The sequence below is a fragment of the Oreochromis niloticus genome, linkage group LG10, assembly GCF_001858045.2.
Source record: "Oreochromis niloticus isolate F11D_XX linkage group LG10, O_niloticus_UMD_NMBU, whole genome shotgun sequence".
Taxonomy (NCBI): domain Eukaryota; kingdom Metazoa; phylum Chordata; class Actinopteri; order Cichliformes; family Cichlidae; genus Oreochromis; species Oreochromis niloticus.
The window spans coordinates 17,274,420-17,288,554 of record NC_031975.2 but is presented as its reverse complement, the minus strand read 5'-3'; the positions used below and the strand labels follow the sequence as shown (position 1 = coordinate 17,288,554).

At 38.2% G+C, this 14,135-nt stretch overlaps 1 protein-coding gene across 1 annotated transcript; it reads left to right on the top strand.

Moving 5' to 3' along the window:
- Positions 1-3,678: 3,678 nt before the first annotated feature.
- Positions 3,679-13,221, top strand: LOC109203919 (calpain-1 catalytic subunit-like). Its single transcript, XM_019364051.2, has 14 exons — positions 3,679-3,860; positions 3,938-4,186; positions 4,334-4,421; positions 4,512-4,627; positions 4,726-4,859; positions 4,954-5,143; positions 5,237-5,299; positions 5,463-5,548; positions 8,249-8,320; positions 8,436-8,593; positions 8,739-8,896; positions 11,019-11,030; positions 11,161-11,363; positions 12,022-13,221. The coding sequence occupies exons 1-14, from the start codon at positions 3,783-3,785 to the stop codon at positions 12,032-12,034; spliced, it is 1,620 nt and encodes a 539-aa protein (XP_019219596.1). The 5' UTR covers positions 3,679-3,782; the 3' UTR covers positions 12,035-13,221.
- Positions 13,222-14,135: the final 914 nt, after the last annotated feature.

The following is a 14,135-nucleotide window of genomic DNA, read 5'->3' as shown; positions in this document are numbered from 1 at the left end:
ATATTTGATGGGTTTATTTTTTTTTTTTTAAATCTTAAGCCTGTTTTTGTATGCTTCAGTTGGTTATGTTTGGTAGTAAGCATATATATTTAGCTTAAAAACAAGAATGTGAAAGTAATTTTTCTTCTTCTTTCTCTTGTTTTTTTTTTTTAGGAGTCCTGTGATCCTGAATGTACGTCACATATTAAAGCTTCTTAATAATACCTTTGCAACCTCAATTCAACTGAGTTTAGTTCAGCTCTGTTTTCATTAAAATACCAGTATTACTGATAAGCAGAAATATGTGGGACTGAGTTCTAAGCATGTAGTGTCAGGCGTCAGTGAACAGCACTAGAACACTTGCAATTACCCATTTCTTCTCAGATCTCCCCCTCTTGTTCCAAATAAATCATAGCAGCAACCATCATAACCACATCAGCACTGTCTGTTAAGCTGGATTTAAGAAATAAGTATATACGTAAACTTAAAGTTTTTAGAATATCATTAGTGCCATCTTGTGCCAGTACAGAACATGGAGGGTAACTTGGTTGCTGCACAGTGTAAGTCTGCAACTTACACTAGTTTATATTAGCTAACCAGTGATGGAACTTATAATTCAGTGGAAAACAAGGGCACTAAAACTAAAAAGCAGTGTAATGGGGTACTTTTTGTACTGCACCTTGTGGAATTTCATCCAGGCACCCCGAATACAGGAAAGTCTGGAACCAGCTCTCTGTTAAAAAAGTCCCATCTCTGATCCTATGAGTATTACTCAGGGGGCAAAGAGAGCTTAGATGGAGCCGGGGAAAAGACTTGCCCAGCTCTAACTGCTTCTTAAGCAGGTGACCTTCCACTCAAGTACTCCACTCAGTCAAACCCATTACCAGCAGCTCCCCTCTAAATCTGTGTATTTGATAACTAATTGGATTAAATTTAGTGGTCTGGAAAAGCAGGGCGACTCATATGTCATCAGACATATGGGTACTGACTGTTTTATGGTTATTTTCTTTAGTTCATTTTTGTTTACTGTGATATTATTTCTCAGGTAACTATCACAACCACTTCAACAAAATTAGACGATTTTCTTTTTTTTTTTTTCAGTCGACATTTTCAGGGAACATGATCAAATTTGCATATTAGGTCCTGAAACAAGTCTTGCCCCAACACACACACAGCTTCAGATTTTTCCTGACATGTCAAAACGGTATTAGCTTCGGGCAGCAAAGAAAGGAAAGAAATATGTCAGGCATCCTTTGTTACGCTAACATGTTAAAACATGGTAACATGGTAAAATGTGCGTGACAGCTCTACGATAAGAGCAAACGTGTTTCAAACTAGAGATGACACAATACCACTTTTTTATGTCCGATACCGATATCATAAATTTGGATATCTGCCGATACCGATATGAATCCGATATAGTGTGTTTTTTAATCAATAAAACTGTTTTTTTTAATATCTTGCTGCATTTTGTATAAGTTCATACTCAAGTTTAAATAAACAATAACACTAAAGCTATTCTGTTATACCTGTATGTAAAAAATACACTGCGCCCAAAATATTTCATAGTTCAGCAACACTGATCAATCTAATAAACTTAAACCTGCTCCATCCTCCCTATTCTGGTATTTTAAAGAGTACTTAGCAGAAATATTAAGCAACCTAACTAATAGGGTTGCAAACTCCCAGCAAAAAAAAATAGGGAACCACCCCCCACCCTCCACCTCATGATGCTTAATCGACGTAATCAACTTTAATTTGTTGCAGTGTGAAAAAAATGCACAGCAATAAATTATTTTTCAAGAATAATTAAATAGATTCAACATCTTTCTTCAACAGAATTGCAGAATTCACAGATGGTATCTTCCCAAAGGAAAAAGTACTATAGCTTACTAGGGTATATTAGACTTAACAGTTACTATATACAGTAATGGACTTCTATACATTTTACATCAGATTAAAACTTTGGGCGTAAGATTCAGATAATTATTTATTAAAAGCTAGACATTTTAAATGAGAATAAGAAAGAAAAGTATGTCTTTGTGCCCCCTTTTCCCTGTTCATGCCCTATCGGCCCCCCTGGCTAAACTTTGCTAGATCCGCCCCTGCACAGTTACCAGCCGTCAGCGGCATAGAAAACGCTCCTGGTGTAGAAAGTAATATTAAATACATTCTAACAACAGCTTATCAAGGTTAAACGTTCTGCTGTTGTTCAGCCACTGGTTTCCTCTTTCTGGTGAGAAGTGGGCCAAAAACAAAGAAGAGAGATGGACTCGCGACAGAAAAGCCGATCAGCTGATCATTAAGCAGTTTCACGACTGAAGTAGCAGCAGGAGAGGGAGAGAGAAGAGGCAGTCGCTCCATATGTCGGTTGTTAAGCTTAACGTGGGAATGCTTTACTAACATTCAGAGATGAACTTACACACTTGCTTTACTTCTCTCTGGGATAACTTCCTCGGAGATGAAATGCTGGTTTGGTAGCACAGCCGCTCTATCACCTGACGCATACTGCTCCAATGTGCTACGGTTATGAGCCGAGTTACGCGTGTAGCAAGTTTTGTGAGGTGCTTTTTTGATATTTAATGGATCGGATTAAATTTTTTATTTCTCTCCGATATCCGATCCAGTAATTTAGGTCAGTATCGGACCGATACCGATACGTAATATCGGCTCGGTCCATCTCTATTTCAAACTCAAGGCCAAATACAGCCCCATATTTAAGTGAAGTACAAGAAAAACAAACGCAGCAATCACTCTTTGTGTAGGCACTGCTGGAAAAAAGACATACTGAGATGTTTTTATTTGTATTGATCACTGTGTAGAAATGTGGTTAAATGATTGAAACACTGGAAACTGATCTGCTCACTTTAACTCAGCCAACTGTTTTGTCAAAACATCAGTTTTAATGAGGAACAACAGAAATAATAGTTTTAACACACTCCTCCTCATATTTCTGCCTCTTATTCCAAAAACATGAATATGATAGTGGTAAATATCACAACCACGAAATAAGGTAAAATGTTCATGACAGTTGTCCCAACTTCTAACAGCCATTTAAAACTTTTTGTAGGACCAATGCCCAACCTCTAGTAAATAAATATATAATTTCCTTTATTTGATTTCAAACCCCAAAATTTTACTGTCATTACCTCAGCCTTTTTTCTACCATAATACCAATACAAGTTTCCTTTTCTATTTACTAAATAAGACAAACATTAACCCGAGTGACCAGCTGGAAAGAAAAAAATAACTACTGATAATGTTTTTTAATTAAATTTAATAATTTTAAATGAAAGATAGACTTAACAGGATAATGTAGTAGTAGCAGCACCTTTGAAGATGATGATATTTTAACATGTTCTCCTAAAAGACATGTGGAAAACTTCATTCTGATCACAAAAACAAAGCAAACAAACAGACTGTATTTATTTATTCAGTTATATTTTTCTGAAAACGAAAATACTACATTATTTGATGCCACGGTGTGCATGATAAGAATGTGTAAACTTTAAAAAAAATAAAATAAAATAAAAGTATAAGCACAGTAAATTATTAAAAGTTACAACTTCATGCCTGGTTGTTGACCATGTGTGAACATGTCCAAACCCATGATGGATTTCAGCAGACGGAGCAATATGCAAATTACAATGCTTGAATCAGGTGTCATGGTTTTGCATCTGTTTTTTTCCCAGAGAAAATCTATTTTGTTGTCCAACCCATTCCTCTCAGCCACACCCTATAATAGCTGTTCTACATTTTTGGGGGTGGGATTTCAAACTTGTGTAAGACAGTGTGAATATAAGATGCTGCACATATCACATTTGGCAATTCCAAGGTGCTTGTCTTGCAAGGAAGAATCAGTTGCTTGCCACCGTGCACAGGTAATAATCTCTGTTCTTTCAAGAAAAACTTAAATTAGAGTTTTGTGTCTCTGAATTAATTTTTTCCCTTGTACCAGAATCTCTCTGAAGACTTCTTCATCATCATCATGGCTAAATCTGAAACTTGTGTCATCAACTTGCGTTATCCAGATGGCAGCGAGGGAAGCCCCTCCAACCCTGCCAAGTTCAAAAATCAAGACTTCGCTCAGATAAAAGCTGACTGCCTCCGCAAAGGAGAACTGTTTGTGGACAATGCGTTCCCACCTAACAGTAATTCTTTGGGTGACGTGCCTGGTTTGAGTGAAGTGAAATGGCTTCGACCAGCAGTAAAATAATTTAAATATATTTATTTTTCTTTCACTTCTACATTTAATGGGTTAAAAGAATGTTTTCCCTACTGTACTTCTGTAGGGAAAACAGATTCTTTTTTCAATGCTTGTCAACATCAGATTTATTTCCACTGTCTTTTCAAGGATTTACTGAGAGAACAAGGAAACAATGATAAGCCTGCTTACTGTACAGATGGTATGTCACGATTTGACTTTGCACAAGGCAAAGTGGGTAAGCAAAAAAAATTATTGCGTATAGCTAATGACAATGACAAGTATGTTCCACATCTTGGGAGAACTATTAGTTTCCTTCTTTTATCAGGTAACTCCTGGTTTTTGTCTGCAATATCTGCACTGACCTTCCAAAAAAACCTGATGGAACAAGTTGTGCCAATGGACCAGTCCTTTGAGGATTATGCAGGAATATTTCACTTCAGGGTAACAAAAGATTAATAAATGTGTCTAAAGAATACTTTTACAAAACACAAACACAACACACTGTGGTTATTAATCCTTAGCTGTTTTCTCTGTTTCAGTTCTGGAGGTTTGGAAAGTGGGTAGATGTTGTCATTGATGATTATCTGCCAACGATCAACAAACAGTTTCTGTCTGTGTACTCAAAATGTGGAAATGAGTTCTGGGCTCCTCTGCTGGAGAAGGCATATGCCAAGTACAGAACCACCTCTCACACTTTCACGTAAATCAGTCCAGAAGGTTCAGAAAAGATTTACAAATATTTTTCCTTCTCTGTGTGTCTGCTTCAGAGTTTGTGGTTCATATGCAGACATGCGTGGTGGGTCATCATCAGATGCCTTCAAAGATTTCACTGGAGGCGTTTACCACTGTCACAATTTCGCAATGGACAATGCACCGAGCCATGAGAAGCTTTGGCTGACACTAAGCAGAGCCACTAAGTGTAAATCACTGATTTGCTGTGTGTCTTGGCCAGAGGCAGTAAGAACTACTTTTTCAGAGAAACAATAAAACAATAATTTTCTCAAAAATAAAACCATCAATAACTTAATTTATTTTACATGTCTTTTTCAGGATAAATTGGCCAACACTGGACTGCTGGTTGGGCGTTACTATTCTGTCACAGGCATCACTGAGGTAAATTCTTGAGCTGGCAAAGTGAATTCCATCTTGGAAAACTGATTATGTTAAGAGCATAATAGCAACAAAATTATGACAGTATCAATTAACCAATACTTGGTGATATTATATATAGAAGAATTCAGGTTAATTTTTTTCACTTTTTTTATTTAATCTGAAGGTGAAGTTAAACGACTCCAAAGTAAGACTGGTGCGAGTCATGAATCCATGCGGCGCAGGGGAGTGGAACGGAAAATGGAGCGACAAGTTTGTGATTTTATCAAAGATCCACTTTATGACAATGAGACATTTTTTCTTATTTTAGTTGTGTATAAAACATATTCCAGTTATACTTTCATGATAATTTTGCAGGTATAAAAGGACAACTTAGACAATTTAACAAAAAATCATTGTAACTCCATTAAATGCATTTATATAGTTCAATCAAAAGTTGTTTCATGGGCAGAGACAGGTTTATTTTCATAAATTAAACTGTTGAAAATCCACAAAACACAGTTAAGAAGCTCTCAGTGCAAGAGGAAAACAATTCTTAGGCTACCAAAGACAAATAGAAAACAGAACGAAACCAAATGCTCTGCAACTTGTAAAATGCCCATACATCCACAGAGCACAGTAGTGATGGATGATCACAGGATTCTTTCTAATGTAAAGAACAACATCTTTAGAAAAGGTAGCCAAATGAGAAAATGGCAAACACTCTCCAAGGCATAGCTAGCGTTACCAACTTTTTAACTATCCAATAAGCGTCACTATGGCGTGCAAGAAGCACAATGACCAGGCAGCTGGGCATAGTGTAAATATGCACTTCTGTTCATATCCTTACAATAAAAATGCACTAAAATGTTGGTATTCATTTTAATCAATACCTCATCTAAAACAATAGAGAAAATACAGTAAATTACTATAAATATACTGTAACACGCCCCAAGTAAGAGGGCAGCCAACAGATTCTGCCAGATCTGAAAACAAGCAGTAGCGTAACACTAAACCAGGGGTCTGCAACTTTTAACACCCAAAGAGCCACTCGGACCGGTTTCCACGCAAAAGAAAACACTGGGAGCCGCAAATACTTTTTGAAATCTAAAATGAAGATAACACTGTATATATTGTTTTTTTACCTTTATGCTTTGTGTGAACAACTAAAGTAAGTAAGTAAAGTTTATTTATTAAGCACTTTTCACAGACAGGCAGTCACAAAGCGCTGTACACAAATATCAAAATAAACAATACAATCAATAGACATTAAACATAATGTAAAATATCAAATGTAAATAATGTAAAGAATATAAAATACGTAGATCAACAAAAGGCTTGTTTGAACAGAAAAGTTTTTAACTGCTTTTTAAAAGAATCCACAGAGCAACTAAGGTGTGTTGCTTATGGAATCCATGAAGTGCTACAGAGAAAATTACATTTTATTTATGTAATTAACACATTTTGAACTCTTAAAGAAATATAACAAAAGGAAAGACACCCAGCTGAAGTAAAATGATCCATGTAGCAAACAAAAACTGTTGTGAGCCGCCACCCTTATATCGCCTTTGGGCTTTTGGAGCCTTGACCTGACTTTTAAAAAGTAATTGGATAAAAAGAACTATGCTGCTAAAAAAGGAAAAATAGATATTTGCAAAATACTGCCTAAATATGTATTTTACCTGGTTAATGTGTATGGCGGGGCGTGGTCTGGAGTGCCGCTGCAGGGGAGTCGGACCCACCTGAGCGGCACCCGCAATCACGCCTCGCCGCCTTAAAGTCTGTGCTCTCTCTGCTGTTGTGTTGTCGGGCTCAGCCGGCTGTATGCGTACAGCAACCGTGTGTGAAAAGTGGTCAATAAAGAGATGCTGAAAAGCAGCGGGTCTGCCGTGGTACGAAGTCACTCTCATTTTTACGCAGGACTGTAAGCTGTCATCTGTGAGGCGTGAGCGGTGTTTGGTTTTAACATAGTTCACGGTAGAGAACAGCTGCCGACATAATGTGGATCCGAAGATCCATAATTGGCCTACCTGGGGTCGATAGTCTCGAAGTCTCGATAAATGCACGGCGTTTCGGCGGGTACACCGGCTTCCGCGAGTGTGACGCTTATTTTGAGCGATGAAAAAATAATAACATATAATTTTATTTTTATATTTCAAAATCACAATAATCTTTCAATTTAGAACTACAAGTTGAAAAAAGAACTAAACACAAATAAAATACACTTCAGCTAAATACTTCTAATCTATTTTTCCCAAACCACCCGGAGCCGCACTATAAGGACTAAAGGTTGGCGACCCCTGCACTAAACCATCTCCTTAGGGCGGCAGTGCCCCCTTGTGGCGTAACTAGGGATCACACCACATGTTGGGTCTCCAACAAAATCACAAAATTAAGGCCCTTCTTTAACAAAACTACACCTAAAGACTTATACAATATACAAAAATTAAATCACATAATGTGACTACATATTACAGTGTGTCACAATACCATGGGCTGTTCCTTTGAAAAATAAGCAAAGAGGAAAACCATAAGCCACGTCTACCACAATAACATGATTTTATGAAAGAGAAAACAACAAAACAAAAAACAGAGGGCTTCATCTAAGTGCAAATCATGTATCAGACGCAAAAAAGAAATACCAGATTAGACTAAAAAAACATGTGGAACAGTATTCTGTGTTCAGAATATTCAAAATGTACTGAAATGACAGAAAGAAATAATAAAAGGATTTGAAAAAAAAACTCATATCCGGAAGCACCAAGTTACATTTCATTTAGTCAGGCGAAAACTGAATTTAGAAAGATCCACAATCGAAATGCAACGAAGATACTTGTAATACAGACCTGTCAAAAATATGACTAACCCTACCTAGCCATAATATATGTGCCATATATATATTTATTATTAAAAAAACAAGTCTGCTTTGCTGCTTGAAAGTCTGTCATGAGCTTATTTGTTTCATGTTTTCAGGTCAGATATGTGGGACAAAGTAGAGCCAGAAGTTCGAAAAATGTGTTTCGACCGTGACGATGGGGAGTTCTGGTAAATGAGTTTAATTAAAAGTCCCACATGGAGAACTTTGGTAAAGTTCATGTGTTTTTGGTTGTGTTTTTCATCTCTTTTTTATCTCTCTCTCTCTGCTAATCATTTTCTTTAGGATGGAGTTTGAGGACTTTTGTTCCCATTTTTTGAAGGTAACCATCTGCTCTGAGACCCCTAACTTTCTTGATGGAGACTTTAAATGTCAGTGGAAATGCATGATTTATGACGGCAGCTGGGTAGCAGGGATCTCTGCAGGTGGCAAGTGGAATGACCGTGAGACCAGTTTTTCTTTCTTAATTATAACTATCACTACAACAACAATGTGTTTTTATGTTCCTTTTATCTGTGCAAACAGAAAACCCACCATAAATTTCTAAACATGTAACTAACAGGATTAATGTTTCCTCGTTCTTTGTAGCCACCTTTGCAACAAACCCTCAGTATCGCATCCAGGTGAGCGTTATTGACAAGGAGGAGCCAGGAGACAAAAATGTCTTGGTCTCCCTGTTGCAGAAACCTCTTCAGGAGCATCGCAGACAGATGAAAATCGAAGATGTGTTAGTTCTCATCTATAAGGTATTTATTTAAAATGTTCTCTCTGAGATATAAATAATTGTTAAATACTACAATTGAATAATGAAGGCTATGAAACAAATTTATTGAAGCACTTTTTTAACAACCAGATCTATGACATTACTACTAAAGAACCACAACTTACATAACAGTAGAGCTAAGTTAATAATATTTAAAAAAAATACAAACAGAAAAAACCGTTTTAGAAGCATTTGCCTTCACATTCATTATTGAATGTTACTATGGAAACAAGTCTTTCTGCCGGCAGAACTGTTGAATGATTAAAACTCCAAAAGTTGATTCTGTTCATCTGGACGTAGCGTTTTATGGGAGAAACATTTCGTCACTCATCCAAGTGACTTCTTCAGTCTCAGCGGACTGCAGGTTTTCCCAATCTTATAAACAGTACATTTGCATAATGACTGAAACCAGCCCACTGTGTTGTGCCATCCACTTCGCCAGAGGTTGTTTGGTTTCCCCGATGTATAAATCCTGGCAATCCTCCTGGCACTTAACAGCGTACACTATGTTACTCTGTTTGTGTCGGGGGACCCGATCCTTGGGGTGGACCAATTTTTGGCGCAGCGTGTTTTGGGGTTTAAAAGCCACAGAGACCCGGTGTTTAGAAAAAATGCATCTCAACTGCTTCGATACTCCTGACACATATGGGATCACTATAGGTTTTCACTTGGGCAGCGGTTGTCCTTTTCTCCTGGATCGGCTGGAGCTTTCTTTAGACGCCTTTCCAGCTTTGACAAAAGTCCAGCTGGGATAACCACATTTACTCAGGGCCTTCTTGATGTGCTGTTCTTCTGCCTCCCTGACCACTGTGTCAGTGGGGATGGTGTTCGCTCTGTGTTGTAGTGTCGTGATGACACCCAGTTTGTGCTCCAGTGGATGATGAGAGTCTAACCTTAGATACTGATCCGTATGTGTAGGTTTACGGTACACGTCAGCTTTTAGATGTCCCCCATTACTGATGGAAATCTCACAGTCTAAGAAGGTTAACCTGCCACTTTTCATATCCCCCCTGGTGAATTTGATGTGTCGATCCACCGAATTAATGGGATCCGTGAATTGTGGTACGTCCTGAGATTTGATTTTCACCCAGGTGTCATCCACATATCTGAACCAATGGCTTGGTGGTGTTCCAGGGTAGGATAGCACCACTTTTCCACTTCTTCCATGTACAAATTGGCCACGATGGGTGAAACTGGGGAGCCCATGGCACACCCATGTTTCTGCCTGTAGAACTGACCCTTGTATGTGAAGTAGGTGGAATGAAGACAGTTCCAAAAGCAAACACACTTGGTCGATGCTGAGAGTGGTCCTGTTGCTGAGGTTGGTGTCATCCTGTAATCTCTTACGGACTACCTCCAACGCTTCCGTGACTGGGATGCAAGTGAAGAGAGGTGTAACATCGTACGAGACCATGGTTTCATCTGCCTCCATAATGACATCTCTCACCTTCTCAACAAAATCCAGGGTGTTCTGGATGTGGTGTTCAGAGCTGCCCACCAGCGGGTTGAGGATCGAAGCCAGAAACTTGGAGATGTTATAGGTGACCGAGTTGATGATACAGTCAATTGGTCTTAAAGGTGCACCCTGTTTATGTATTTTCAGTAAACCATACAGACTTGGTGTAGACTCCGCTGGGTACAGCCTGTGGTATGAGGACCCGTCAATGGCCTTGTCTTGTTGTAACTGCTTCAGACAGTCTATCACCCTCTTCCTGTAGCCACTTCCTGGGTCTCCTTTCAGGGGCTCATAAGTATTTTCATCACTGAGCAGTGACAAAATTTTCTTATGATAGTCGTTCTGGTTTAGCAATATTGTGCACCTACCCTTGTGTGCCGGAAGGATGATAATGTTGTTGTCATCACTAAGTGATGTATTCCTTCAGTGGGCTGGTTTCAGTCATTATGCAAATGTACTGTTTATAAGATTGGGGAAACCTGCAGTCAGCTGAGACTGAAGAAGTCACTTGGATGAGTGACGAAATGTTTCTCCCAAAAAACGCTACATCCAGATGAACAGAACCAACTTTTGGAGATTTACTTACCTGGATGATTAAGCATGCATCAAGAAATGATTAAAACTCTTGTTCCCATTTTACAATCAACAGGTCCCACCAGGGGTAAGTACAAACAATGATAAATATATGAAACTTTGCCTGAAACTAAAGTTAGCATTGATTTAACTTGAACAACATACACTGAAACTAGGGAAATAATTTCATCATATACATTCCTTCATATTTCTCCCAGACCCCACAAGGACGCCTGGGATCTGATTTCTTTAAACCCAACAGTTTTGTAGAGGCACCAACCCATTATCAAGGTTTCATAGAGGTGATTGAACTCTACAGTCTGGAACCTGGAGAGTATGTGATCGTCCCGTTCACATATAAACCCAACATCACTGCAGACTTTGTTCTTACTGTCTACACCAAAGCTGATGCCAAGATCAGGTAAAGGCTTTCTCTTACCTTTCACACATATTGTAAGTCCCACTGAAGACCTTTATTCCAAAAGAAAGTGGCTTATTTTAATATGATGGATCCTTGGCTGAAACCTCGATCTAATATAATCTTGTACCACTGTTTTCACATAATAAGAATTAACATAGCTCGTTATCATATGAATTATTGAGTTAACACAAGTATCCATGCGGTAGTTTCCTCTTTATGAATTTAAAGTTAAATTGGGTTTTTAACCTAAAGCATTTTGAGTGTTCAGTAAAACCAGAAATGTGCTTTTCAAACATCATTTTATTTCCAAAAGTGATAAATAGTTGTGCAGCAGGTCATAGTTAACTGGCATTCCTTTATTAATCAACACATTCAGCTGTAGTCTTAATTCATAACAGGTCAAGAGAAGATGCTGCATTGTGTCTTTCTCAGCTAATAGTGGCATCTTCACTTAAGGAGAATGGTTTCACCTTCAGTGGACCTCAGTAATCTTACTAAGACTCTTTATGGCTATCATGACCATGAAAAGTTGCATGTTTGTTTTCTCGAGATCTTGAAATAGTTTGATGACAAATGTTAATTATATGGAAAACTTTTTTAGCCTCCGTAAAAAAGGATTTAAACAAAGCTATTTTTTAACCTTTTCCTCTGCTTCTAGGCCCTGTCAATGAGGTGAAGATGAAAAAAAGACCATCTGTAACTGCTCCTGAAGCTTATTCCTTTTGATGTTCGGAGTAGAATAAAGGGCCATGCTCCAACTCCAACAGGTTTAGATGATGGCTGAAGCAGGTCTATTTTGTGTATTTGAAGGTCTGCATGAATTTTGCCTATATGTGTTTTAACTTCTTGTCTTTCTGCATCTTCAAGTTAAGTTTCTGATTTCCTTTCTAACTGCCTTTTCATCTTCTAAAGTTATAAGTATTTGCTCTAGGACATGAGTTTCTTGTGTACTATGCTCCATTGCAATGTTTCGAACCGACAACTCAGAACAATAAAAGGAAACTTAACTAGAGTACAATACCATAAATATCAAACATTAGCACATTAGTTAACTTTCAATACAGGAATAAATGTACATATCTGCGCAATACAATTTTCACTTTTCTTTTTTTTAATTCTCCTTTTTTCTTAACTCAACTGTAACTCATTCTAACCTGGTATACTTATGGCGTTGTGAATCACTGTAAAACTGCACAGTTCCAAAATGTTGCCTTTGTCCCCTTTAATTCACCCAGAGTGGGTGACTGCAGTTCAGATGTCTAGGACTCACAGTCTGCAATTCCACATGGGCTGCTGTCCTGGAAGCATGACGTGCAGGGCTCTGGCTGCTCACTCCTTAACAGGCCACGTTTTCACTGTAACTGCTCCTGAAAATTATTCTTTTTGATGTTCGGAGTAGAATAAAGAGCCATGCTCCAACTGATGTTTAACCAGTATCTCACTTCAATGAAAAACACAGATATTATTTTAGCAAAATTAAATTATAAACCAAATAAAACGTACAAACAAAGTAAAATACACAAACATACTGTATGTGCCTGTTAAAAAATAAATATATATTCTTAGTGCTTATTATTATATTGTTTTATGTATTTTAATAAGAGAGGCCTTTAGAAATCAAGCCCAGATGAGACAAAACTAGGTTGCAGGCTGACAGGAAACTGCATGATTTTGCAGAGCACAGGAGGTGCAGACAGAAAGTGAAACTAAGCAGAGTGCACTCCAGAGTTGTTTTTATCGAAACTTAGTGTGTGACGTGCAGCGGAAATATATATATATATATATATGACCATGCTGGCTGCTACTGCTTTCAGACCTGAGCTTGTGTCTTAGTGTGTTCGGGTCTCCATTCCCGGAAATGTAAAATAAAGATCATTTTTTGAGCTTTGACCACTCTGGGTCCAGTCTTTCTTTGCCACCAAAAGAATTCAAAAGAATTTAATTTAATACGCCTTTTTACTAAACATTCAATTCAATTCAATTTTATTTATATAGCGCCAAATCACTACAAAAGTCGCCTCAAAGTGCTTTATATTGTACAGTAGATACAGAGAAAAACCCAACAATCATATGACCCCCTATGAGCAAGCACTTTGGCGACAGTGGGAAGGAAAAACTCCCTTTTAACAGGAAGAAACCTCCGGCAGAACCAGGCTCAGGGAGGGGCGGCCATCTGCTGCGACCGGTTGGGGTGAGAGAAGGAAGACATGCTGTGGAAGAGAGACAGAGCTTAATAACAGATATGATTCAATGCAGAGAGGTCTATTAACACATAGTGAGTGAGAAAGGTGACTGGAAAGGAAAAACTCAATGCATCATGGGAATCCCCAGCAGCCTACGTCTATTGCAGCATAACTAAGGGAGGATTCAGGGTCACCTGGTCCAGCCCTAACTATATGCTTTACCAAAGAGGAAAGTTTTAAGCCTAATCTTGAAAGTAGAGATAGTGTCTGTCTCCCAAATCTAAACTGGAAGCTGGTTCACAGAAGAGGGGCCTGAAAACTGAAGGCTCTGCCTTTCATTCTACTTTTAAATACTCTAGGATCAACAAGTAAGCCTGCAGAGCGAGAGCGAAGTGCTCTAATAGGGTGATATGGTACTACAAGCTCATTAAGATAAGATGGGGCCTGATTATTTAAGACCTTGTATGTGAGGAGCAGGATTTTGAATTCAATTCTGGATTTAACAGGAAGCCAACGAAGGGAAGCCAAAACAGGAGAAATATGCATTCATGAGCAATTGCAGTCCATGTCCATATTTTCACCTTGTACA

What these genes read in the sequence shown, in the direction of transcription:
- LOC109203919 (XM_019364051.2), top strand. Translation starts at nt 3,783, where the DNA reads ATGCTGCACATATCACATTTGGCAATTCCAAGGTGCTTGTCTTGCAAG. An exon ending in GTGTGTCTTGGCCAGAGGCA is followed by an intron (nt 5,144 to 5,236) that starts GTAAGAACTACT and finishes TGTCTTTTTCAG; the next exon opens with GATAAATTGGCCAACACTGG. An exon ending in CGTGACGATGGGGAGTTCTG is followed by an intron (nt 8,321 to 8,435) that starts GTAAATGAGTTT and finishes CATTTTCTTTAG; the next exon opens with GATGGAGTTTGAGGACTTTT.